This window comes from Gambusia affinis, linkage group LG10 (genome assembly GCF_019740435.1).
Source record: "Gambusia affinis linkage group LG10, SWU_Gaff_1.0, whole genome shotgun sequence".
NCBI lineage: Eukaryota > Metazoa > Chordata > Actinopteri > Cyprinodontiformes > Poeciliidae > Gambusia > Gambusia affinis.
The window spans coordinates 13351050-13379000 of record NC_057877.1 but is presented as its reverse complement, the minus strand read 5'-3'; the positions used below and the strand labels follow the sequence as shown (position 1 = coordinate 13379000).

Genomic DNA, 27951 nt, shown 5'->3' with positions numbered 1-27951 from the left:
AGTTTTCCAGACAACAGTGGACCACACAAATTACTCATGTTTTTTATTTTTGTACAATCTCCTTCAGTTCAACCTTATCAGTGGAGACACATTGTTGATGTTACCATTATAAAATAACTTACAATTAAGTATTGGCAAAGCTCAATGTGATTTTCACAGGAGGCAGAGCGTTGTTGTTAGCAGCTGCTGAAAGTAACTAAAAAGTTACTTAATCCTGCAGTTAGTTACTTTCCTGCAGTTAGTTACTACTTGACTTGGAAAGTAACTTAGTTACTTTCCAAGTCAAGTAGTCAGTAATATAACTAAGTTACTTTTTCAAGGAGTAATCAGTAGTCCAATTAAAGTTACTTTTTCAAAGTAACTATGACATCACTGGTTTTGGCCAGAGCAGGGCTGAAGGTGGAGTTTCTCCGCCTCCACGGGGTGGGGGCAGCAGGCATTAAGCTCCTTGAAGGGGGGCTCACCCTTTCATACTTTGAAAACCCCTGGCATAGGTAATTTACCTCATAAAAACATTTTGGGATTTGGCAGAATAAAAGGGAAGATAAAATTCAATGACAATAGTTTCGAAGTTGTACGTCTAATCTCCTTCTACTAGGTGTTCCTCCAAGTTAATTTTCGTAAAAATTCCAATGACTGTGTAACATGCAGAAGAACAAGTCTGAGTATGCCTCTCCACAGTATGACTGTTCATTGCATCAAGGTTGGTTGCGGCTTGAACCTCCTATCCAGACACATTCCAGCGGAGTAAGACCACAGGTACGAGACTGTTGAACAGAGAAGACAGGAGTAAAGGGATGAGAAAGAAAGGCAGGGACCAGTTGAAGAGGAAGAGAAAAAATTATGCAAAAAAGAAAGAAGATAAAAGCACTTCATTAAAGAGAACATGGCGGTCCAACACTACTGGCTGATGCTGCTGTTGGTCAGCTGCCATGAATGGATTGCAGGTATGGTGCAGCAGTAACGTAGAGATTCGTGTGTTTGTCTGAGTGTGGGTTTTACACCACACTTCATCTTGAAAAAGTGAAGTTGTTACTTGCGTCCATCTGCCTCTGTTTGTGTCCGTTGTGAATGTGTCCATGAAATTATTGTTTTGCGGCAACTCTTGCTGACTGGCCTCTTCTGGTCCTGGACATGTCGCAACGTGTCTTTGCAGGAATGCACTTGACATCACTTTGCAGGGGGGGGAAAACACACATGCAAAACCTGTCAACAGTGCAGACGGTGGTTGACCAACTTAGCTAGGATCCATAGCGTGTGCACACGTATTTAACGATTTGTTATAAGAATACCTCCAATAAGCCACCACCATAACAACACGGAGAAGAGCGAATAAACTATTTTGAAGGGTTTTTTTCTCTAGCTGACTAAAAACAAATCTGCCTGGCAGAAAATAATATTTATGTTTCAAGACTGACGTAAATTTTATTTTCCGAAAAGTTTCCAGCTTGTGAATTCAGATTTTTTTTTTCTTCCGATTTTTCCCTCCAGGTGTTGGGATAAGCATCAGTCCTTTTATAAAGAATTACGAAGTCTTATCGTATGACAGAGGGGATCTCCACAGGAAGCACTTAAGAGCCAGGAGAGCCACACAGCCTGAGGGATATACGCTGGATTTGGATTTTACCGCTTTTAATCGGTAAATCTCCATTTAATTTCACTTTATTTTTATTTGTTATTTCATCTGGGCTGCACAGTGGTGCAGTCGGTATCACTTTTGCTTTGCAGAAAGGAGGTCCTTCTGCATGGAGTTTCCATCAGCTCCCCATGCATGGGTCTTCTCTCCGGGTAATCCAAAAACATTATTTTTGGGTTAATGTCTCCATTCAGTACAACTGACAGTGAAACCCACTGTCAAAACTGAAAGTTTGAAGTGTTGTTGCAACACATTCCAGATGTGAGGTGCATACAGGAAACTTCTCCGCTCTGTCTAAAGTTTTTGGATTTTGTTCGATGAACTAAGATTTTGAATGACTAAAATGGCAACTAACATCCAGGAAAGCAGCTCTTTAGGATCTTGCTCTGAAAAAGAAGCCTCAAAGTAAACAGTCTACATTTTTTACATCAACAGATGCGATTGTTATTATTATCCCTTTTCCCCCAGCTGCTAACTGATTTGCATGCTTGGCGTTTGACCACATCTGCGAACCTTTTGTGTTTTTGTTGTCATCAGAACGTTCCGCCTGCTTCTGAAGCAAGATTCTGCTGGGTTTTCCGAAGAATTCACGCTGGTCGATGAAAAAGGCCCGACATCAGTCGATCTGTCCCACTTATACTCAGGAACAGTTGAAGGTTAGTTTGATATGAAGTCTGCTAAATGTTTAGCTGACCCTAAATACAGGACAGTTCACATGAATGACTCAATTCGTTTTCTAATGGATGTAATTTTCAGCAGCAGCGGCTGCACATATGTGAAGTGGAAATAAAGAAAGTAACAAGAGAAATATTTAAATCACAAATGTTCTTGGTCCTGTGATTAGACCAGAGAGAGACATGAAAGTCAGTGGTGTTTTTGGACTTTAACACTGCAGTCCTCCTCCACTGAGCTTCTTTTATTGCTTGGATCTGATTGGAGAAGTTAACAATTACTTAGTAACATTAGGTACGCAATACTTACAAAGTCCTACCTCAACTATTTGCTTTGTGAAATTGAACTCATTAAATCAGCCTACATGTCTGCTACCTCTCACCATTTCTCTAGTGCTGCCTTGTTATCGCCCATTACTCTGTCTTACAGGCGAGGATGGGTCATCCTGCCATGGCTCTGTATTACAGGGGCAGTTTGAGGGAACCATCCACACACAGAGTGGCACTTACCACATAGAGCCTCTGCACAGATATAACAGCCAGACAGATCATCACTCCATAATCTACCAGGAGGAGGATTTAGGTAAGGCTGATTTTATTCAAGGAGAAATTGTTTAAAGATGCTTCAGGTTCCAAATGGATCTGCAGCGTCTATCACTCAGCATCCAGGACTGATCAATGTGTATCTGGAGGGAGAATGTCTCCAGACGCTTTGCAGATGATGGGAAAGTGTGCAAAGAGATGCTCTTTGCTGCATTAAATGTAATTTATGACCTGCTGCATTCTTCACTGTCTCATTGAAAAGGAAATAAGCAGACCAGAACACATTTCCCCACGCTATGCAAGATTTTTTAAAGTTTTGGCGTTTTGTGAGATCATCATCTTGTTTTCTCAGAATCTTATTTGACAAAATGTGTAAAATGCTGAATATTGGTTTAGCTCTTGGTTTAGTGCTTGCATCCTCTAGCTCCAGTTCAACTTGCATTACTAGAGGTCAATGAACTGGGAAGTATGAGAAGCTACAGAGTGTCAACAGTGCCTGCAGAGGGCTTTGAATGGGTTTTGAGGTTCTCTCCACTTGGATGCTGGCCAAAGAAAAGATAAGCTGTAGATGTTGGGAAGTTGATAAAACCAACATGAGAAGAATGACACAAGAATCGCTTCTTCAGTTTTTCACAACCTTATGGCCATTTTCCACAACAAACTGAAATGAAATCCAACTTTCAATTGTTCTCGTGATTTATCCATATGAAAATAATTAGGAATCATCAAAATGTAAAAGTGCATGTCTGCTTGTACGTGCGTGCGATTCTTTGGCTGCATGTTTGTGTTAGTACAACCTGAGCTCTACGAAAGCATTTTACTGGAAACGCAGTGTGGATTGTGCCAGAATATCCCCCCTGCCCCCAACTCCCACGTTTGTTACTCAATCTACTCTGCGTCTGCCTTCCTCTCTACCCGTACCACAACTTCTTCACGCCAGGGGTAGTAAAACCCAGCTTTGGTTCATCGGCGGCATCCCCTTCCCTCATACCCAGACCGGCATATCTGCAGGAAACTGGGAAAGATTGACCATGTGATACTACAGTAGACAATCAGAGCCTCCACAGAGAATGCTTGATTAGGACTTCAGGTGGTGATATAATGTGTGTATTTTTCCTTCCTGCGGTTGTCGTCTGGAGCCCTCGGTTTTGATTGATGAACTTTTGTTCTCCAGAGGGAGGCTGGATGTCATGTGGTTCAGTAAATGGCTACTGGAAAAATACCCTGATACCTGGACAGATTGTTTTAGTGTGTATTCATAATCAACATTAAAAAAAACTAGTAACAACGAGGCTTTATAGTCAGAGGAACTGCATAATTTAAGCAGGAAGATGTGGTTTTTTGAAGTTATTATCCAGAAAAACAGATAGAGATTAAGTAGTCCGTTAACTGTAACCTGTTCTTCCTACATTTGGTAGTAAAATTTCTAATGTCCAGCAACATCTACTGGGTTCATACAGATTGCCTTTGCTGATTTCAAAACATATTTTTATTGCTCTTTCTCTGACTCAACTAGTCTCTTTTTAGATATTTTAGACATTTATTATGACCACAAAGAGTCCTGTTGTCAACTCTGTTATGAATCCTCTGATATAATGTCTTGAGATTAATTGTGTTGAAAATAGTGAATCTAGAATAAATGAGAGTAGAAGTCAAAGATAGAAAGTCTCAGATTAATTAAATATTGTCAATGTTTTGTCACAATATAAAGGAGACAACACCATTGCAGTTTGACCACAGATGTTAATGAGTCTTTCTCCTTTGTGCTTATGGTGATGTTACACAAAAGGGATCAAAGATTTGTGTTTGATCAGTGAAGTTTTAATTCCTTGCAGTTTTCTCTGTTGGACATAGGCCTATATACGGAGGCTACATACTTCACTCTGCACTTAAAACCTCAAAGGGAGCACGGCGGTGTCAGCAGCATACTGAGGGAATTTTGCAGATGGTGGTTCTGCTATATTGCAAAAATCCGGCTGAAGTGAAAAAAAAAACAGGGTTTCCAAATTCTTCAACTTTATTTTGAATCCATGCCTACATAGTTGAAACTTTAACACGACGTGTGATCAAACAGGGAAATGATCCCAAAAAATAGCTTTTAAGTTTCTGGTTCAAACCATAATTATTTAAAAAATATGCAGAACAACTTTAAAATGAGCTACATGACATAACTTTAACTTGTTAAAACAAGTTCTATAGTTTAAAATGAGATAAGAGATCAAACATGCCAGAAGATTGTGCCCTGTTTGGCAATGAGAGGATTAAAGCAAATCCACATTTATGCACCAATTTTGTAAGGAAAATAATTAATTTTATTCTTCATAATCAATTAATCTAAAAAGTGGCTTAAATAGTTTATTAAAACACAAAATGAAATGGGACAAGGTGTATAGGCTTGTGAAAAGAGCTGCATCAAGTTGCTGCTCTCACATTTAAAAATAAAACACATTTTTTTATAGCCTGTAAATAAACAAATAAAAGAAGTGATTTTATCCAACTCAACACTAACCTGTCAGTTCTTTATTTTAACAGCTGTGTCAAGACTTTTCAAAGTCCTATTCCTCAACACCATTTGCTACTGACTGTGCTTGAGAAATGGTTCAGACTTCGCTGCCCTGTCTGTGTTGAAAGAACAAGGATCTTATCAGTGTTTCTGGAGTTTTTCCAGACACGCTGCCAGACATCGGCAAGACAGGGGAATCACACTCTGAGAGTTGAAGGACATGCAGACCTGCAATTGGACAAACTGGAAGGCAGCTTTAGGAAATCTCCACACTATGACTTAACCAACATCTACAAAATTTGAAAATGTTATTTTTGAACTGTCATGGTGAATTTGTGTTTATCAGGAAAAAAAACAAACATTTTCAGACAGAAAGCCACGTCTTAGACAAAAACTTGTTTTCTTACAATTCAAGGTGCTTATGCTGGTAGTAATGAAGTATAGGTGGATCAAATGATGGGTTATTTACACAGTTATCCAGACTTATTAAATAAACCCCTTTCTCCAATAAAGAAAAGTTTTTTACTTTTTTTTTTTCCTGTATCGAATAACCTTTAAATATTGCATAAGAGTGTTAATTCCTGTTTTTTGCTGAGTGCTTTGGTGAGGCATTCTTCAGATGTCACAACCAAAGTTGTCTTGAGACTTGAGGCTTTGGCATCAGCTTTCTGCACCACGCAGCTCAGCGTGAACCGTTTCCAGCAGCTGCTGCAAACACGACTCCGGAGGCTCGAATGTGGCTAATTCCTCATATGGGAGAAATCCTTTTTTCTTTTATATTTCAAAGAAATAAACGGACTCCTTAATTAAGCTCAGATTGGGTTAATTAAGGACATTAATCACAGGCCCGGCCAGGTGTGGACAAGCTTTCCTGCTTTTCAGAGATCAATCTGATTTGTTTGAAAATATTTGGCTTCACAAGACAGAAAGATTGAATTCCTGATGCAAGGAAAAGGGGGGCATGCTGACAAAAAGAGAATATGAAAGTGAACATGAAGAAAGATCTGGAAACAATTCTGTGTCAACACCCAGCGTTTAGGGCCTCCACCTCCAGCCCCTTCCCCCACTCAGGCCATACATAGATCTTATGGTGAGGTTTGTGATTGGCTAAGGGACTTCAGGAGGATGGCGTGATTCTGTCATGTGTTGCCTTGTCTTATGCTGAGTGAATCGGGCCGGGAAGACTGAACTGACTCTACAAACTCTTTGCATTAAACCTTAAAGCTTCTTCAAGTCTGATTTATTCTAGCTTGAAAGCATTTAATAATGTTACACTGAAATGATTAATTTCCTCTAAGTTGCTGCATGCGCGGATTCCTCTCAGACCTTGAACATAACCCTGTTAAACTCTGTTACAAAATCCTTTGACTTCTTGCACTTTTGTGAAATCTTTCTTCGGGACATCTCTTCAGACTCCAGTCTTATCGCGGTTGCATCAATTTTAAATGAAACACAAGTCTCTATGGTATTGCAAATTGCAGACAACAGTTTGTAATAAAATACAAGCTGTAGTGCATCTCCACAGCGAGATCTGTCAGAGCTGCCGCTTTAGTCTGCTGTGCTGATTTCATAATGCTGGAGTTCAGTTTTTGAATGTCTGAGAATGTGGAGATCAAGGTATCTTCTCTCAAAGGGTCTTACCTTTAATTGCCATTATTGTGTCAGTTCTGTACATTAACCTTTGACTGTTTTAAGTGCACATCACACTTTATACATCCTCTGTTCTAACATGTAATGTGGATTTATTGGCTAGTTTTCCATGATGCTAAATCACAAACGTAATCTGTTGGCGTGAGAAATAAACTGGTCAAAATAATTTATATATCCATGTAATCAATATTACAAAAATGACATTTTTGAATTCACTCGTTTGCTTCAAATTCAATTTCTCAATGTTAACTAATCGTTCCAGACTAATAGACTTTTAGCCACTTCCCTCTCCTGTAGCAGCTTGCCTGGTAGCTGACATCAAAACAGCAGGTCCAGGTTTGTCAAAGACCTCTTTGGTCAAAGAAAAACGAAACCAAAAGGATGTTGATGACCTCGGATGCTGGCTCAGTGTTTTATTGGCTGCTGGGGTCATGGCAAACAAAGCCAATAACATCTACAGCTTGTTCACAGCCAGGCATCTTCATTTTTTTATTTATTTTTTTCCTCCGAAGAGTTTTTGCGGCACTAGTGGCTCGTATTTTTGTGACAGTAAGCAGACAGGAAGGAGGGTGAAGAGAGGGGGGAAGACATGCGGCAAAGGTCATCGGGACCGGGAGTCGAACCCGCGATGTCCGGGTTGAGGACTAAGGCCTCCAAACGTGGGGGCATGCTAACCCCCTGCGCCATCACAGCCAGGCATCTTAAAGGCAGACACGTGAATGAGAAATTTAAAAAGTTCAGTAAAACTCCAGCTTCACTGTCAATCAAACATGCACATTGCTAATAATTTTGCATATCTTTTTATTTAACTTTGTTTTTAAAAGGGTGAGAGAGGGAATTTAAATGTGGCATTAGGTAGCAGAAAAAATAGATAACTGTCTGCTTGAGGGCCAAAGATTTACAATCACTCAGAGTGAAAAGAAATCTTTCTTGGCAACGGCTCTGTGGACGTCTTGGACTATGTTGAGGCTACTCGCTACCTTCTGCTTACTTTACACAGACTGTAAAAAAGAAGAAGCTGGTTGCAGATAAAATACCATCCATCTTCTCCTTGTGTTAAGCCAAGAGAGGAAGTCTTGGAAAGTATTAAAAGTGAATTTTTTCCAATAAAACTCTCAGTTGCTTCAGTGGAATCTCAAGTGATTTTGAGCCTGAATGAAAAGGGAAAAGGGGAATGCCTGCTAGCTATACGAGCCTGTAAAAGCCAAATACAAGCAGTTTTTTTTTTTTTTTCCAGAGCTGTACCTCATGTGACCCTGCTATCTGGTTTCTGGCATAATAAGCTTGAAATTTCATTCTTTTGGACACTGAGTGTAAAAAAAGAGCTTTAAATGTTCTCTGGAAGCAATTTTGACCTTTAGTGAGACACATATTCCATATTATTCAACTGAAATATAAATCTGTTACAGGAGAAAATAAATATGTATTGACAGAAGGGGCAATAATCAAGTATTCACATCTTTAAAGTACTCATTAAAGCCCATTTTTAATTAGTTTGTGCTTTGAGTCTGACAGCATCCTCTATATTGCCATGGTGAAATTTGCTCACTCTACTTCGGAAAGGTTCTCCTAATCTATCAGATTGGAAGTACATTTTTCTTCGCTGTACTCCTCAATTGACCCCACAGAGTTTGTGTTGAAAGTAGTTCTAGTTTGGCTCCGTCAGTCCAAAGATTTGGTTTTAACTCACTGTGAATCTTAGAATCAAAACTTATTATATCTTCAGTTTTCTTTGCACAAAACGTAACTATTCCTGTCAAAATGAACTTGCATTTAGAACTTTTCTGATCTCGGATGACAAGAACTTCAGGGTTATCTAAAGAAACAGTGACCTCAGACTATGATGCTTTCACCGCCACACTTTATGGGGTTTCATCAGATGACAATTCATCCTTCCGCAAGGATTTTGGATATTTTACCCAGGCTTGGACACATTCTTTGGAAGAAAAGGCTTCTGCTTCCAGACATATGGAGAACACTTTTAATAAGTAAAACACAACCAGTTGCTTTCCCGCAGTTGCCTCAGTTTTGTTTTTGACAAGCTCTTATTCTTTTGCTCTTATTCACAGTTTTATTTCTTTGTGTTTTTCCTCCACAAAATTAACAGTTTTAGCTGAACTAATGTCTCGTTGGTTCTCTGCTCATGTTTTCGTCATGGTTTGTGAACTCTAACTCAAAGAATATATTCAGGGTCTTTCTCCAGGCTGTTTACTGTTTTGGCATATTTCTGAGAAGAATGAGGAGAGGAAATATTTCCAAATGTGTGCAATTTTGCGTGCAACTTTAAACATCTGTCTTTTGTTTTGTCCAGTTCTTCCACATGCGACGTCCCGCTCTGATGGATTCTGTAGCTCAGATCATCTTAACGCCCTCACTGAAAACCTCAACCAGGTAAAAAGTGGATCTCTACGTATTTTCTCTGTTTCGTCTCTGACGAGACTTCCTTCTTCAATGCTATTAATAACCAACAAAAATGACCAACTCATTGATGAATAATGGAGGAAATTGACTTGTGAGACAGATTCATCATTTGAACCCGATTTATATACACATCCATTCATTCAGTCACATTTATTACCCTCGTTGAGTCATCAAGAGAAAATGTGGGTAGTATCTGCAGCAGGATGTTGTGACAGAGTCACAATAGCGTGTGAGACACAAAACAGAAACCTGGCTCCTTGCAGACAACCTTGACTATGTTGCAAGACGATAAAAACAACTCCAAAAACATCTGCCACATGTATTAGGCAAATATTCCCCTTGGGTTCGCTCCTAATCATTAACCTTTGACCAACATGGGAGGGGGGGCCTCGACGTCTATTGTGAAAAGTGGATGTTGAGACTTTGCTGTGGATCCATTTTTAACTACATGCCTGCTGAGGAAGAACATTTCCCCTGTTTGGTTATGAAATGCCCTGAGCAGATGTTTTTTGTTTTTTTTTCTTGATTACACTCCAAAAGGTGTTCCTGCTGCACATACTGAGGCTGTCAGTATTTATCTTAGAACAGGCTAAGGTTTCTGATTGGTTTTGATCTGAAGAGTAAGTAGTCTGGGGTTTTGCTGCAGAAAAAAGTATTTCTATTACTTGAATCTAAACAGAAACCAAAGCGGCATCATCTTACAATGTCTAAATCTAGACCCAAACAAATGGTTGTGGTTCTTTATGTTCTCCCTTTTTTTCCCCACACGAGGCACCAGTGAGCCGTTCGCGGAGAAAGGTTGACAACTCGAAGACCAGCTGCCTGCTCCACCTCCACGCCGACCACTTCTACTACAAGAAGTTCAAGTCTGTTGAAGCTGTTGTGGCTCAGGTCAAATTTCTTAATATCACGTTTTATATGTAGCTGAAAAGCTAATGTTCCATTTTTACATACAGCGGTTCAACATGTGGTCACAAGGACTCAGCGTAAAAAGACTTCCCATGTTCTTGAAGCATTAAATAGAGCTCACAAAATGAAACTGGATGTTTTTATTATTTTGTGAGAGGAAATATTATAGAACTCACAATAATAGGAAATTCACATAATCTGTTCCCTGATGTTCCCAATTTCTTGAACATTTGTTTTTTTAGTTAAACCAATTGAAAAAAAAAAAAACACCCTTTCGGACACCAGATAAAGGATTTTTTAATTCTTCTTATATATTTTTAAAGAAAACTTATTAGAAAAAGGAAAAATCACATGAACATTTTTGCACTTCCATTTAGGTCTCTTCTGCCTCTACAAACAGCCAGAGGATGTAAAAACCTCTCAGCGTTTCAGTGAAAGAGTCAGGTGTCGGCTATTTTCTGTGGTCATACTGCGGGCTTCCCTCCTGACGCATGTGCTTTCATCAGCTCATCATGTCATCTTCATATTATTTCCACTTCACTCTTGTTGTTGTTGTTGGTTCAGAGCCAGACTCCTGTTGGCCAGGACCAAAGAGTGGAGTATAAATAAACAAGCTGCAGTTTTCAGTCTCTACTGACCTGGTTACAGGTGCCGATCTATAAAGTTGTAGAAATTTCCTATTAGACTCTCCTACTCTCACATATCCTGCTGCAAAGAGACAAACCTTTGCTTATGAAATGTTTGCATGTGCATCTAGTGGATGAAGTGCACCAGCCAGACTGAAAATGCTCAGATGATAACCTTTCTTTAGGAATTACATAAAGATATCTGTTTTATGACCCTAGAGTGATTATGCTGTTTTAAGCCACTAATGAAGAGGCACATAAAATAAGCAAAATATTTTTTAGGAAGCATCATGTCCTCCATCTTTGCTCTTGGAACGATCCAACCTGCTGCTTCTGTCAATCTGTGTGAACATCTGGAACAGTAATGTAAACATTTTTGCCATGTATAAAAAAAAGAAGATTTAAATAGTTGTTATAAGTGGGAAAATAAGAAATGCAAAAAAATAAATAAAGTGATCCTACTGAAAAAGAAACTATCTGCACAACATTCAATATAAACCAAAAAAGTAAAAAGTGGATCTTGAAGTCACTGTAGTTTAGTGAGTTGATTAAATCTTTCTTTGCACATATTACCATGCAATACTAGAGAATTTAATAATTATACAATTCCCTAAATACTTCATGTGCATGAAATAGTATAATCTATCATTAGTGAGTTTGGCTTGTAGCAGTTAGCATATCGCTATTAGCATGTCATTAAAGTTTTCCCATTTACAATTGGAACATGTTTAAGGTAGTTTTGGTATCAGTCAATACCTAATTATTAAAATTCAAAGGCGTCATAAACCACTTTTTATCATTACATTTCAGGTTCTTGGAACATTATTCAGTTTTGGATCTAAAATCAAGAGGGGAGCTTGTTGTTGATTGGTTGACTTGTTTTCTGCAGGTTGCCTCTTATATGTGGGCCGTGAACAACATCTACAACAAGGTTGACTTTGATGGAATCAAGCTGATCAACTTTAAAGTCAAATCCCTCAGAGTAAGTTGGAGAGTTTTCTGCAATTTTGCAGGATTAGAAATCCAAAAAACTACTGTAATATGATTTACTGACACATTTCTAATTCTAACATGTCAAAGTTATTTATGATGCACATTCAAATTTAATTTCAAAACGAAAGTCATTTTGCGGGACATTCTCTCAGAAGTGTTTTCAGTGATTGGTAGTTCTTGTCCTTCCCTGCACAGTGAATTTACTGTCTTTGTCTCTCCAGGTGATGATGACAGCGAATAAGACGGATCCTCTGCATCCTCTGTTTATCGGACCGGAGAAACTGTTGAGTCTTTTCTCTGAGAAAAACTGGGGAAACTTCTGCCTGGCCTACATGCTCACTAACCGGGACTACAGTGGAGTGCTGGGGCTCGCCTGGGAGGGCAAGACCGGTAAGCTGCAAAAGTAGCACAAGGAGTTAGACGCTGTCAAACTGAAGCAATAAAAATAACATTTATGTTTTGGTTGTACTATGTGGAGAGAGAAAAACACGAGGCAAGTCTTCCATTCTGCTGTGTTGGCAGGTATAAAAATATACTTTTGTCAAAAGAGATTTAGCACAACAGATTGCTTGGATAACAAGTGAAGTCACGTTAGCCTCATGTTTCAACCCCTAGAGTATGATAGAAATGAATTTAATGTCCTCTGCTCTTATAGTTATAAACAATGATTAATTGTTGTTACTATTGTTAATATTAGGGTTGTTTTTGTCCCAGTGACAATACTGATTTAACTTGTGGCCAGATTTTATGTATTTTCGAGAAACTATTCATAGTTGAAATACATAATATTATAAAAGATGATGTCCCAGACAATAGCACAGGATCCTCCCTCATGACATAACATTATATTGGGTTAAACTTAAGAAGACAACACCTAAACTGCTCTCAGTGCAGACCAAGGACTCAGCATAAAAGCATTTATAATTTGATTTCAAGAAGTTGAATCACGATTTATTGTGGGTTTGAGACACACAAAACCACAGATGCACTTGAACGACATTAGTTCCCGAACACAATGTTCTGGGCATTTATCCACATAAAAATAAGCTTTGTGTTGAAACGTGTGCTCCATTTAGCCGAGAGGACAAAACCGGCACCCACTTATGCAAGTTCATTAACAAGTTTGTATAGGCAATGTTGTTAATGGTCTTTTATTTACTGACAAATTCCTTTAGCTTTTTCAGCAGGTCTTCAGCTCTTAAGCAGCCGTAGAAAAAAGGATGGATTAAATAAATATCACTTTCATCAAAAACACAGAGTGTTTTGATAACATAAAAAACTGTCAAGACTTGGAGCCAGAGCAAACAGAAATGTGAGACAAAAATGAGACAGTGAATTTTAAGCTTAATAAAGTGTATCATATTTTTCTGTTGTGCTTCTCTGTAGGAATCTCAGTGAGCCTGTGCAGATCTCCAACATCACATCATTGTCTTTTACTTACAGGCTCATCTCAGAAAAAAGTCCTGGGCTTTTCTTCTAACATTTGTCGTTTTTCAGTTGGTATCAATCACTTACTTGAAACAGAAATCATCATTGCACTTATGTCTGACACAAGTCTTTCACTTAATTTGGAAAAGTTTTAATGTGAAGTTAACAAGGCCATGAAACTACAGAATATTTGTTTCTCTGTGGCAAAACACACGTCGCATTTTAATCCTGCTACTGGGGAAGTTTCCACTCAAAAGCCACCAGACACAATGTGAGGGGAGCCGACAATTAGCACTCCTGCTGTGATTTGCATGAAAACCATTTATAGCCGTTTCTGTTTCCTTCCGCAGAAATTTCTCAATGACTTTCAGTTATTTGTTAAAGTTGGATTTTGTTTGCTTAGAGTTAAAACCAGAGTCAGTAAAGGTCAGCTAATATAAGACAAACAGTTTTCCAGTGCAGCGTTGACATCATGTCAAATGAACTCCCAGTTCCCCAAATGTACCTGCAAGAGCTCAAAGAGTTCAGGAACCCAAACACGTAAAGTGAACAAAAACAAGTATGAAGCAATCCCAGTAACATCAGCCAGCTCAGCAGAGGGGACACTCTCTGCGTGTGGGTGGGTGTGTGTGTGTGTAGTATTATTTCTGTGCAGAAGGAATTTGTTTTGGTTGGAGGTCCTTCCTCCTTGTCTTTCACTGTCTTTATCTCACATGCAGTTTTCCATTGGTCAAACCGGGGGGTGTGGAAGCAGCAGACCCCCACAGGGACATGTGACCAGGGTTCAGCAAACCTCTGTTACTCACGCAAACGCACACCCACACACACACACACACGCACACACCCACATGATCGTCATATGGAGCTTCTAGGCCTCTTACTGAGGATTGATGGCTGCATTCCACAGTGCAGTTGCCATGGAGACGTCTCACATGGTGGGCACGTACATACATACACACACACCCACATACACATACGCCCACCCACGCACACACACAGTGAATGTGTTACCTGAACTGTTGTGACTTTTCAGCCTCACATGAGTGGATTATGTCTGACCTGCAGAAACCGAAACGCCCACAGTCTGTATCTTTACTTACTCTGGTTTGTTAGAGGTCTGCAATAAAGAAAGGGCAAACCACAGGACCATAAACCCAAAGACCTCAAAGTCCACAGAAGTTTTCCACTGAATATGCTTTACCTTGAGATCCTGGTAATCTTAAGTCGTTCAGTGCACTGCAAAGAAATACAAAAACAGAAAACTCAAAGCACATTTGGACAGAGATGAGACTCAGGTTGAGCACACAAACAAGGAACTTCACTTTGGTTCCACTTCGCTCTCACTGACGACATTTTTGATACAAATATATAAACATAATTGTTGGGAAGCAAATATAAATTCATTGTTTTTACAAGAGAGGAAGTCCAGGTTGAATTGGAAAAAAACTGCCCAAACCAGTACAGCAGAAATGCAGTTTGACTGCGCCGACACTGCAACATTTATGTCAGATAAATATAAGAAAAATTACATTCTGAATTCATGATTCAGTACTGAGGCTGCTGTTTTACCTTCAGTCTTCATGAACTTTCTATGTATCTGATGCTGTAACAAATGTAATGTGATCGCCAGCTAAGAAACACTGACAGACCTTTGAGACGTCAAACTCTTGTGGGACCAAACAGCGTAGAGGAATCTCTGTATTAAGTAAATGCAAGCAAAAAGTTAGCTGTGACTGATATTAACCTTGCTTATATTCATTTTATAGCATCATGCACATGCTCTACCTACATAGATGAAAATGACATCATGATATTATGAAGAAACTTTCTGAGTGTTTCAGCTTCTGTCATAATGTCACGTTACTTGGCGTTTGGAAAAAAGTTTTGTGTGCATTTTTTTCCTTTCACTCATTCTGTAGCAACGTGTAATAAACTGAAGCAAGTTCACACCCTTCAACCCGAAACGCCGGCACTCCCCAAAACAGTACCACAGCATTAACGCTACATAAAGTTCATATGTGTGAGAGGAATTAATGAAAAACCCATAAAATGTATTCACACGCACACAAACATCGTTCCAAGTTAAGAAACTGCTTCTCTGGCTACACAGAAATATGCCACTCTTTCTAATTTGGAACCAATGCAGATCGACATGCATGTGTAACCTTGAAACTATTTTTGAGTGTTTACAGAGTGAGTTAGAAGCTTTGTCTTCAGTTTCCTGTTCACACATGTACTGCATAGCAGGAGTTTTTCCTTGTCATGTGCATTTTCACGACCTGAAGAACTCCATAATGTACAGGAAGCAACATATGACGTAAAAACTATGCGGTGGATTCGCATAAATTTGTTTACGGCCCGTAGAGAATGGCGGGCGTCTCTGAAAATAGCTATTTAAGTGTTTGTTTTCAACACACTCACTTTGTCCTATCCTGCCCACGCTGCAACAACAGTCCTCCATTTCATAGTGAGTTTCCGATGCTTACGTTTCCAACTTTCAATTAGTTTTAGCAAATCAAACTACGTGGTTACGATTTGGCGGCTTTCTTAATTTGGGCTAAGTGATCCTTAACAGCATCTTCTAGTACCCAAACGTAGAGGCAGAGTAGTTAGTGTCAGGTTTCCTCTGTCTAACATCAACAGTTTAACCTAATTTGATTTCCCCAGTCACCTTGGGACATCTCAGCAAAACCTCCCTCCTGGCATCATTAGGGACATGTGTGGATCATCAGTGAGCCAAATATTGGACTGAATAGAAGGCAAGGGCAGTGATTCACTTGTCCCAATTGTCCCTCATTAATAGGATTGTTCTGGCTTCAATTTATTAGTTTGTTTTTTCCAAAAACATTCAGAACTACAGAAGCCTTTCAGATGAGAGGTTGAATGTTTCAAGAAACACGAGAAAAGGTTCAGATGCCTTCTACTTCTGCACCGGTGGAGAGTCCGGCCTGAACTACCCTACTGTTTGCGCCTTATTATGAAATGAAATTATGATTTGTTTGTGGTTCAGTTATTGCAACATTACCGAGATCAAACACACAAAAAGAAAGTTTCAAGTTGAGCAAGACCTTTGATGCATTCCAGACGGATTAGGTATTTTGTTTTAAACACTGGAAAGGTCAAATTAGTTTAAATCCTTTTTAATTATTTTGCCGTGAAAAGGTCAGTGGACTGCAGAAACAAAGGAGGACTGTGATGGGAAGCCACCGGATGCAGTTACATTATTTACAGTGCGTTCGGGTGACTTCCAGAGCAGAGCTGAGGTTTTCAAAATACGTTATGTTATCAGTAAGACGTTTTGCTTTGTTTTATTGTCAACCGTTTTATTTATGGACTCCAACTTCCTCCACATGTATATGAGGAAGCACTGCCATTGTTTGCACATATTAAACCATTTGAGTGTAAACTGTTTTATGTTTAACCACCTCTGCTAAAGTCTTGTAATGCATGTTCTCAACTGATAAGTGAGCAGAAAGTGCAAGTGATGCAGCTGACTGACTGTTTACCATCAGAGCTAATAATAGGGAGCTGAGATTTTGGCTCTTTTCTGTGACAAAGACAGAGAAGAGGATGAAAATGTACTGCAGCCCGTCTCTGCCAGAGCTGCCAAAACCCACAGTATCTGCATCCAGAAGCCTCTTTCTAAGAATCCCAGTTCCTCAAACGCTCCGTTTGGGGGTTGTTTTAGGGTTAGAAGTGGGATTTAAGTGAAACACACACAGATTTCTCGCTAAATGTGGCCAAAGGAGTCTCTTATGGACGCTTGGCTCTTGATGGGAAAGTAATAAAGCACTGTCTTGTTCTGTTATGCTCCCAAAGCTCAACTGTTTGAGCACGACTTTTTGCCAAGAGAAGTTCTTGTTGTCGACCTCTTCCACATCATAAATGGTAATCGTATTTATACGACATGCGATAAATTGAGCAGGTTATTGTTTTTTTAACCTCTAATTGTTTCTGTCTGTTCCTGAAGGTCATTCCTCTTTCCACTGTGCAACTAAATAACATGCTGTGACCTCTGACCTGAAGCCCACACTGGGGCTAAAATAAAAACAAATTTAAATGGTCATCTCATTATGAAAGACAGATTTCTTTGGATTTCCATCAACCCACAGGAATGAAATCCCACAATTTGACGTATTTTGTGGATCTTAGAAACATATAATCTGACAGTGAGCTGGTCAGATAGATGTTGATTCATTGCATGACTGAGAGGGTCTGCTGCTGTGAATCTTATAGCTGGTCTTGTGACAATAACATCACGTGCCATCCATCGTTCCATGTGAATTTATCCACCTGTTTGTTATTGTAGGGAGGGCTTTTGAATTCGTTGCATAACTCAAATAGAAAGAAGATTGGTCTGCATGTTTTAATGTACTGAGTAGTAGCCCGAAGCATGGGGCCTGGAAGGATTTTAGCACAAGTCTTGTTGGCTCAGGGTATTTATCCAACAACTTCGCACCCTAAAGCGATTCTTTGCTGTGTCTTTACTGAATTTTAGTTCTGCTTTAGAGTCTGCACTATCTGTGTATGTATGACTCTGCATACAGGTCTGCTCAAACCTTGAAAAACACAAGATGTAGCTTGTGCCTTTATCTGCTTAAAAATCCTAGAAATAGAGCTGAAGTTTTTTTCCATTAATTATTATATTCTGTATTCCTTCTACCTAGAAGTAAATCTGTTTTATATTAAATTTACTAGAGGCCCTCAATATAAACACACATTATGTCTCTGCTTCTCCTTTTTTTTATATTAGGTAACTGGGGAGGAATATGCTCCAAGTATACTGCCCTGCGTAACGGCGGTATGGTCACCCTGAACACAGGACTGATCACGATTCAGAACTACGGACAGTTCCTGCCTCCTCGGCAGGTCCAGCTCACCTTTGCACATGAACTGGGTCACAGCCTGGGCTCTCCGGTCAGTCCTCCCATCTCCCGTTACACCCATCATCTACACCAGCCCAAAACTCTGATCTTTTTGTTACTGAGAATTTAGCAACATAGATTATACCAACAGCAACCAGGTGATTACACTCCATGCTTGACTTAATTTTAAAACTCCACCTGTCTTGCAACTTATTGACTTGTTAGCCACAGTTTAGCATCAGGTGTGTACACTGGGTGTGTACACTTTCTTTCTAGAGCTTTCCTTCCTGTCAGCCCACATTTTGCATCAGTAATGTGGCAATAATGCTCATTTAATATTAGATAAGATACAATTATATGTCTCCCGTGGGAGAAGTATGATTTATATGGATCTTTAATCTGTAGAAAATCTGGAGGTGAAAAGAAAACCAATATTTACGGTATTTTTCATCCCGTTTTCTTAACTTACACTACCAAACATGAGGTTTTGTGTCGTGAGGGCTTAAAAACCTCACGACACAAAGCTCTACCTGAAGCTGTGGATTGTGTAATTAACACTATTCATCCTCTGATTGGACTCAAAGTAAATGTTTCCATTAAGCATGCGTACGTATTTGCAGCGTGCTTGAACAAATTGTACCCGACCTGTTTACCAGAATAGACCTTAGAGACTTTGGCCTTTATTGATTGGATGGTCTGAACACCAGATGAGCGTTGATGCCGCTTACATACACTGATTATTAAACCAGTTTAGTAATCATGGTGAAAATGACATGTTTACTCTTTTCTAAAGTGAAAGCTGATTGCACATAAATGTTCTGCCAGCATATCAAACTAAAATCTGTAATCTTTCCATCTGCTTATCAAACACTGATAAAAATAGCATTCAGATTTAAAACAGGTTTATCTGAAGGGAATCACTAGAGACTGACCCTGATAAAACATTTTAAATATGTACTGAAATTATTTTTATTTCTTTTTTCGTGGACCTCTGGCTTTAACTGTACTCAAACCCAGAGAAACAGGAAGTGATTTCTTGTAAATTAAAATTTCAGATAAAGTTTTATGAACTCAAAGTGAAATAAAGATAAAATATGCTAGATTATATATTTTTAAATACGTATTTCCTGCAATAATTTTTTTTTCATTCTGAATAAATAAACTGTCATACTTTACTGCTATCAAAAAAGGACAAGTTCATCTTAAGACATTTTGCAAATCGTTTCTGTTATTTGTGGAGGGCACAGTATGCTCATTATGACTCATCAGTGTATTTTTATAGGTCTACTGGATTTAAAAAAAAAAAATCTAATTTCTGCTTCAGTTTGATTCGTTAAAGCTCTATTATTCAATAACTAATGTAATGGTTGGTGTCAAAGGACATCCTGTGGTTCAAAGGTCATTAGGCAACATTTTTGCACAGATCTGTTTTATTGTGATAAATGAAACAGAATAACAAAGTAAAATCTGAAACCACCAAAATGGGAAAAAAAGATAATCGGAAAACTTTCTACATGTTTAAAAATTAAATTTATTACATTAAAATAATAGTTAATATCCAAAGATTAGACTATGAACTCTAAAGAACATATAGAGTATATCTATATTAGATGTATGTCTAGTATAGACATAGATCTATGTGTATTAGATGTATGTTTTACATTTAATACATTTAACATTAGAGAGTCTGAGAGTTATAAACATGTAAAAAAACAACAACTCTGGATTACATAAATGTCATCTGTCTTCTCTTCTGTTTTTCACTAACAACCATTTCGATGTTAAACATTTGTACAAGAAAAATGTACAGAAGCCGTAAAGATGTGTAAAGCCAGACATACTGTAGAAGAAAGCTAATAACATTGATTAGACATTTTTATTAGAATATGGTATTTCTAACAGCTTAACATGATTTTCCCAAATCCGTAAAAATGTTTTCAATTATGTTTCACACTGAGCTGAAGTTCTGTGAAAATATAAAATAGAACCACGCAGTGCAGTAAAATTGCGATTTAAGTGGTTGTGTTGAACCGTACAATGGGATATAATCCAGAAAGTGCCATTTACAACATCCATCACAGTAATCAGAAGCAGATTCAATAAAATCCACATCAAGACTTGTTCTCTCAGCATGTGACTGTGTTTATTTTAAATACTTGGACGTCTTTATGAACCCGCCTAGGTTTGATGCGCAAGAGAGGATGAGATTTTCTCAAATGTTTCAAGAAAAGGAACAGGAATCTTCTGTTCTGTCCTTGTTGTTCTGCACGAGGAACATCGCATTCCCTTCTGTTTTCTGTTCAGAAAAGTCATATTTTAATGTGACTGCTAAATGCTCGGAATATGCTTCAAATTTCCGATAACCAAACAAGCGGTTCAGCTCTCACCACACGCAGCTGCAAGCATTTTTTCTGACCTTACAACAATTTTGAGGTCAACAATACAGGGACTTAATTTCCCCATCTGTAGTAAAAATGTGGAGCTGCATAGTTCCAGCTTCGGTTAAATGATTTGTTTTCGCCTGCTGTTTCTGACGTGAGCTGATTAAAGAAAAATTTACAACAAGACAGAGAACAGGGTCTGTCATTTTGTTTGTGCTCCAGCACGACGAGGGTTCGAACTGCGGCAACCTTGGCTCTTCTAGGGGGGAAGGTCGGTACCTGATGTTTCCACACGCCACAGACGAGGTGCGAGAAAACAATGACAAGTTCTCAACCTGCAGCCTTAAACATATCAGCAAGATCCTGCACCTGAAGAAAGAGGACTGCTTCGTGGGTGAGACATTGATACTATGTTTGGGCATGGTCAACACACAGGCTTTAGGTCTAAGTTCAATGTAATTTATTTCCCTCAGTCAGCGATGAGCCCATCTGTGGCAACCAAATCGTGGAGAAAGAGGAGGAGTGTGATGTCGGTCACAATGACACAGACCTCTGCTGCTACAGTGCTAAAGAGGCCGTAGGAGTCCAGTGTCGACTCAAGCCTGGTAAAATCTGCAGGTACTTGCTGCTGATCTGCCAGGTCAAATTCTCCATCATCCTCTATAAGTGTTATTTACACATCTATTAACCTTTAAAGCTACTTAATTTCATGATCTTTTTCATACTTTGTCATGCCATGACCACAAGCTTTTGTGAAGTAAAATATTAAAGAAATCCTCCTATACAGCATAATACTTCCCCTACCGTGCTTCACTGCATAGAAGTGTGCTTTGCCTGAAACATTTGGATAAAATTATATGTATGTATGTATATATATATATATATATATATATATATATATATATATATATATATATATATATATATATATATATATATAAAAGGCAACTAATACACACATAATACTTGTGTTCAGGCAGCTGTGTTGTGCATCTCTGCAGCTCCTTCAGAGCTACCAGGAATCTACTGGCTTCTTCTGTGATAGCATAATAAATGTTTTCCAAACCATATTTATTTTCTATATGAAAGTAAAACTAACATTTAGTAATGTGAATTTATATGTTAGAAGTAGGTAAAGTACTTCCAGTGTTAATACTCTTCATCTGACCTACAAATGGCACAACAAGTCCAGCAGACAGAAAGCAACATTAGAGCAACAACGCTTGTGCTTCATACACTTTTGGTGAAAACAGTGTTCCTCTTTATTCAGTGAAGTTGTGGAAATTTTACTCAAGTAATACTAAAATAACTTAAGTAAAAGTATGGAGTTATAAAAATGCTCCTAAAAAGACTTTTGTCCAAAATGTTACTCAAGTAAATGTAACTAATTTCTACCCACCTGTGGCTGCATACTGTCACAGTTTCAGATTAACTTCATTAGCTAATTAAAGTTTAGGTTACTGTTTGCTAACCCAACGCTGCTTGTTGTCCTTTCTCACAACTTTCTGTGGATCTGTTAGCTCTGCTCTATTAGAGAATTAATATTCCCTAAGAAACTTCTGAGGCCTTCACAGCACAGCTGCATTTACACGGAGAACTAAGTTACAAACATGCGGACTCTGTTTGCCAGGTCAGACGATTTATTAGGTGACGACTGAAGACACACTTTCCAGATTTTCATTCGTAAAAGATCTTGAAAATTATGTGCTGAACTGCTGCATGTAAAAATCCTAATGAAGTATCCAAAATTTAAATTTAAGGTAACAATATGTGGAAATGTCCAAGACGGTATGAAGTTTTTTGTGACGATGTGAATGTGTGTGAAAATATTTCATTTCCCTCCACCAGTCCAAGTCAGGGCCTGTGCTGCGGTCAGAACTGTGAGTTTAAGCCTTTGGGTCAGCAGTGCGACGAGGAGACAGACTGTGTAAAGGAGAGCGTGTGCTCCGGCCTGTCCCCGCTCTGTCCCAAACCAGACCCCAAGGAAAACTTGACCGTCTGCAGCCAGGGCACGCGCGTCTGTCTGAACGGGGTGAGGCTCAACCACACTTCAAACTGTGACTCAACACACTTTTTCCGTTACTCAACAAATCAGGCAGCATTAGGAAGTGTGCAGCAATCCTGCAAAGCTGGTCTGCAAAGGCAAATGCTTAACCTTTGGAGCTGCAATACAGGGGGGGAAAAAAAACAAAACATTTTGCACATTTTGATGCTCCCAGGCTCTGGAAGGTTGCCCATGTATGTTAGACTTTAATTTGAACTTTTTCTGATTTGGTTACGTTTTGGTTTCAGCTTGTGTGACTTCAGACATTTGGTATTAATTAGATGAAACAAAGCAGCTTTATTTGCAAACAATAGCCTCATTAAGCAGGAAAATACTGAGAAATTACCGAATCCATCTTACCACACCTCCAGTTCCTCAAGCGTTTCTCCAGCAATCAATACACTTTTCTTTCTTGGGGAATTTGCTCCAGCTGTGATTGTTGCGCCATCCCTCTTCAAATTGTTCAAATTTATCATGATCTGAATCATAAAAAAATGCTTCAGGGAAACATAATTTATATAGAAATAAAAAAAGCATGTTTTCAGGAGTTCAATTATGTTTTTTAATAATAATTTTGTCTGAAATATCCATCTAGATGTGATACATTTTGGTTTATCAGCTAATTAGAACCAGATTAGAAGCCGAAGCTGAAAGAAACAAACCAGGGAACAGATTGTGGAAAAACATCAACATGGAAGATGAAACCAAGGTAAAAAATGTAAACAGAGATGATCCAAACAAAAGCAGATGATTCTTTTATATTCATTAAAAAAAACAATCGTCAGCAAAGACAAAGAAATAAATAAAACACTTCAAATTCCACTATTTGATCAAATGGTTTGATCCCATAACCTTCCTCTTTCCACTTCGGTCAAGTAAAGAAACATTTCTACACCGATGTACCAAACCCCTGCTCAGTAGTTTCTCTTAAGTCATGCAGTTATGATACTCCACTGAATATTCACGTTTTTAATTAATTATTTTGGTTCATTTAATTTGTGTTTTCTATAAATATTGTGCTGTATGTTGGTCTGATTTGACTATTTTGAGCCATTGTGGGACGTCTTCAGCATTTAGTTTGAAAGGTTTGGTTGGTGCTCGTGACCTTTTTTAGTCGTTGTGGGTTAGAGAGAGGGGGGAAGACCTGTGGCAAAGGTCATCGGAGGACTTGAACCCACACTGAGGTCTGAAGCCTCCATCCATGGGTTGCGCTTTACCCCTGCGCCACCGTCGCGCCCATCCTTCAGCATATTTCTATTTTCCTGTCTTGATTTTTTTAACGATCTCTACTGCATGCTACATTTAACATAGCTGGTTATAATTAAAGGGGAAGTAAAGAAAAATATATCAAAATTTGCAGAATGCAGTTTGTTTGACAAAGTCTTCAAATAAATTTTTCTTCAAAAACAGCAATTAGAATAAAGCTCTCATTTCAAACATTATTTCACCTATTTTGCAGTTTAAGTCTCACAAAAAGCATACTGTTAATCATAGATTTCTTTCTAAACTGCTGTGGGTTGTTTAAAAGTGTTTCACAGCTCAGACTTAAGCAGCAGAAATTTTAAAAGAGTTTTCAAACAATTTGAAGGTTTCTCTTGGTATGTTTGCGACTGGTGAATTTGTCGACATGCACTGCCGGGAGTTGATTTTAAGCAGTCGCAAAGTTTGCTTGTACCTCCAGCCGGCTCCGTCACTGTGTATTTGATGTACGACCAGCAGAAAACATAAGACATAAACAGCCAAACAGCAACATGGTGGAGGGATGAACTGACAACATCTGGTTAAATTAACAAGAGTCAATAAATATTGAACATTTTCTACAATCTGTTCAACGCATGATGGTGTAACCTGAGCTTGACGTACTGACCTACTCGTTCAGTCGGCGTGAATGCATTAATGCGTTAGTTGAAAAACCGGACCGATCGTTTATCATCCTTACCTTTCGTCACCTGTGCGGATGAGGTCTGAGTGTGTGTTTCTCTCCGCAGGTCTGCGCTGAGTCTGTGTGTGTGAAGCACGGCCTGCAGCAGTGTGACTGTCCTGGAGTCAGCATGAAGGAGAAATGCCACATGTGCTGCCAGCAGCCCGGTAAACACAGAACCTTGTGTCCTCCACCGCTGAGCAACATGTATACATCCAGATGTTACCGCCGTCTGACCTGATGTTTTCTGGGCAATAAATCAATTAAAAATGCGTGTATGTTTCAGGTAAGCCGATGACGTGTGCCAGCACCTCCTCCTCTGTGCTGTCCCGCCACTTCCAGACGAAGTTGTTGCCCTTGGTTGGCGGCGCGCCGTGCTCAGGGAACCAAGGATACTGCGACAGATTCCACGTGTGTCGCCTCCTGGATGCGGACGGCCCGATCGCCAGACTCAAGAACTCTTTCCTTCATTTGGATGACTTTGATGATGTGGGGGAGTGGATGAAGGTGATCTCTTATTTATCCTTTTCTTTTTTTCAGATGATAATGACACCAAGCATCTAAACAAGGGGTGTCAAACTCCAGTCCTCGAGGGCCGCTGTCCTGCAACTTTTAGATGTGCCTCTGCTGCACCACACCTGAATAGAATAATTAGGTCATTAGCAAGGCTCTAGAGAACTGATCTACACAAGGAGGAGGTAATTAAGTCATTTCATTCCAGCGTTTTTTGTACCTGTGGCACATCTGAAAACTGCAGGACAGCGACCCTCGAGGACTGGAGTTTGACACCCTTGATTTAAACAATAAGTAAAAGAGGTTGAAAACTGACTAGACATCAGTATAATGGCTGAATGTTGTAGAAAGATTTCAGCGAAAAATTATATCTAACCAAGTATGTTTGTACAGTTTCTAGTGCACATACTTTAGTACACTTAAGATAAGACAAAACTAACTTACAAGTAACGTTTCAGCAAGATGTAGGAGCTGATTTTAAGTCAGTAATTCTTGAATACTAATAAAACATAGTTATTCCTCTGGCAGATGTTTTCGCTTGTAACAAGTGGATAAAATCTGCCTGTACTTTTAATCAATATTCAATAATTAGCAAGCTCCTTTATCTTCTAGACAGAGTCTGTTTTTCATGAGCAAATACACCTGCAATATGCCATCACGTTTTCTTGTTGGTTTTTTTATTGAGCAACATAATGTAACCTTTGAGGTCACATTTTTGAGTTTTTCAATGAAAAATGGAGGAGTGGAGCAACGTTTTACTGAGCAAGTCTCTTTCTGCTGTTCTTGCCGACATTACAGACACTCCCAAATTTATGATAGACATCATGATAGGACGACTGAAGTAAAACGCACAATTATTCGCAGGGACTGGTTTACCACTTTTAATAATTTGGTGTAGATGAATATCTAAGCTCTAGTTTTCCTATATTACCTTTAAGTAACAGATTGCCAGCATTTGTTAATACGTTTACATGTTTTCAGTTTTGCTAGGTCAGATTTAGAAGAAAATGAGCAAGTGTTTGTTTATTGTTGCGTCCTGAGCCTGTGTACTTGTTTTGGTTCTGTTGCAGCTGTTATTGAGGTTTAGTTTCACGCTACAGTGTTGAGAATCAGGAATGCTCATTTAGACTTAAAGGCACTGCAGGGTTTCTGTAACCCATTTCACTGGAGACAGTGCCTGTCATTATCAACGCTTGGTGTTGTTTTACAAGGACTGTTGTTGAAATAAATAACAAATGGGGATTTAATAAAGAGATTTTAATTAACATATATTTCCAACTGGTAAAATAACTCATTAAGTTAAAAAGAAGAAAAAAAAACTGTTGTTGCATCATGCCTGTTTTTGTTCAGACCTATGGTTTATATGACAGAAAAGTTGCATTTGGCAGACATGTCATCCCATAAACATGCTCTGCCACATTTTTAGCAATGCGCCTCTTTCCACCTGTAGGGTGAAAACCTGGGCAAAGTGCAGACATAAAAGGAGGAAATGGGTGAAATTATATGTATGGCATGAAATAATAACTAGCCTGTTTTTAAGATATTAATAGTGACTCATTCCCTTCTGCAAACACAAATTGTTTGGAGTTAATAAACTGTGCTTCTTACACTTAAATCTGAACAAATGTTTTCTTTTCTTCTCTGCAGGCTCATTGGTGGGCCATCCTGATTGTTATCCTGGTTCTGTCTGGAGTGATGGGCTGCATAGTCTGCCTGTGTGGCAGTCCCTTGAACACTCGTGACCTGGACACACCCACAACTATTCCCACTTCAAGAAATGCATCTTAATGACAATATAAAAAACAGATTTATTACTCGTTTGCTGATGAGGGGGAAAATAAAGTATCTGAGCTACACTAGAATGATGCATTTAGACAGCCTTGTGTTGTGTTGCAATCGGAGATCTGCAAATGACCTCTGTGAGGGCCAAACACCTGCTCAGCTCCCCTCATGCCGGTTTGTAACCAGATATCTTTGTACGTCACAAAGTTTCTGCCTTTGCTTATCCCTGGAGGGGTTGATTCTCAGGAAGGCTCCTGTGATACATATGCTGTGCAAAATGTTTCCAGCAAACCCTGGGCATGTGCAGGTTTCCTCAAAGGTTGCTGCATGCTGTGACTCTGAAGTCGCAATGTAAAACCACCTGAACACTTTAGTAGAGTGAGTGTACCTTTGCTTTGGATGTCTACCAGCCTTCCATCTTAATGCAAATTAATGAGTACATGAACAGGTGGCTGAGCTGTCCTGGTTTATTCTGTGTTCTTGTGTGTATTCAGACTTTATTTTTTCAAATTTTTCCTCAAAAGAAATCGGGATTTCACATGAAAAAAAAAAACAAAAAGTAGCCCGGTATTGTGAACTGGAAGGAAATGATGATGCAGTTCTCAACATTCAACCTAATGTGCTGCATTTGTCTTCAACCCTCTTTACTTTGATATCACAAAATAAAATTTGTTCTAACAGAATTCTGGGTTCAATCTTCTGAGATAAAAAGTCAAAATTCTACGAAAAATGTCAACATTTTTACTTTTCTTCTCAGAATTAGATTAAAGTCAGAATAATTCTGGATAACAAAAAAAAAGTCAAAATTCTAAGAAAATAAATTCTGATTTTCTTTTTCTGTGGTCCTAATTTTCTTCCGGTGGAAACTGCTTTTATTATATCATTTAAACATGCAACTATTATTTTCAAGGTTCTATGCAGGTGTCGTTTTGGGCCACATAAAACTTTATGACAGACTGGATTTGGCCTGCCGACCTTTAGTTTGACCGTTCAGATTTTTGCTAGTAAAAAAATAATTTAAAAAAATCCAAGTTAGATTTTTCCTTCCACAACTTTCTATTCTTA

The 27951-nt window shown here is 38.8% G+C and overlaps 1 protein-coding gene across 2 annotated transcripts; it reads left to right on the top strand.

The window, feature by feature from the left end:
* The first annotated feature begins 681 nt into the window (after positions 1 to 681).
* si:ch1073-396h14.1 (disintegrin and metalloproteinase domain-containing protein 10) lies at positions 682 to 26962 on the top strand. Of its 2 annotated transcripts, XM_044129193.1 has the most exons (15): positions 682 to 947; positions 1492 to 1639; positions 2174 to 2292; positions 2738 to 2890; positions 9315 to 9394; positions 10196 to 10315; positions 11849 to 11941; positions 12174 to 12342; positions 18134 to 18297; positions 20849 to 21020; positions 21100 to 21244; positions 22475 to 22658; positions 24659 to 24758; positions 24878 to 25098; positions 26752 to 26962. In XM_044129193.1, exons 1-15 carry the CDS (start codon positions 887 to 889, stop codon positions 26890 to 26892), a joined length of 2070 nt encoding a protein of 689 aa, XP_043985128.1. In that variant the 5' UTR covers positions 682 to 886; the 3' UTR covers positions 26893 to 26962. The 2 variants fall into 2 exon arrangements, with proteins under 2 accessions (XP_043985128.1, XP_043985129.1); XM_044129194.1 differs by lacking the exon at positions 682 to 947 and having other exon boundaries at positions 1501 to 1639; positions 2776 to 2890.
* The last annotated feature ends 989 nt before the right edge of the window (positions 26963 to 27951 follow it).

Coding starts and splice junctions, on each gene's coding strand:
- si:ch1073-396h14.1 (XM_044129193.1), top strand. CDS start 887: ATGGCGGTCCAACACTACTGGCTGATGCTGCTGTTGGTCAGCTGCCAT. Junction 10,316..11,848: donor TTGAAGCTGTTGTGGCTCAG/GTCAAATTTCTT, acceptor TGTTTTCTGCAG/GTTGCCTCTTATATGTGGGC. Junction 12,343..18,133: donor CGCCTGGGAGGGCAAGACCG/GTAAGCTGCAAA, acceptor TTTTTATATTAG/GTAACTGGGGAGGAATATGC.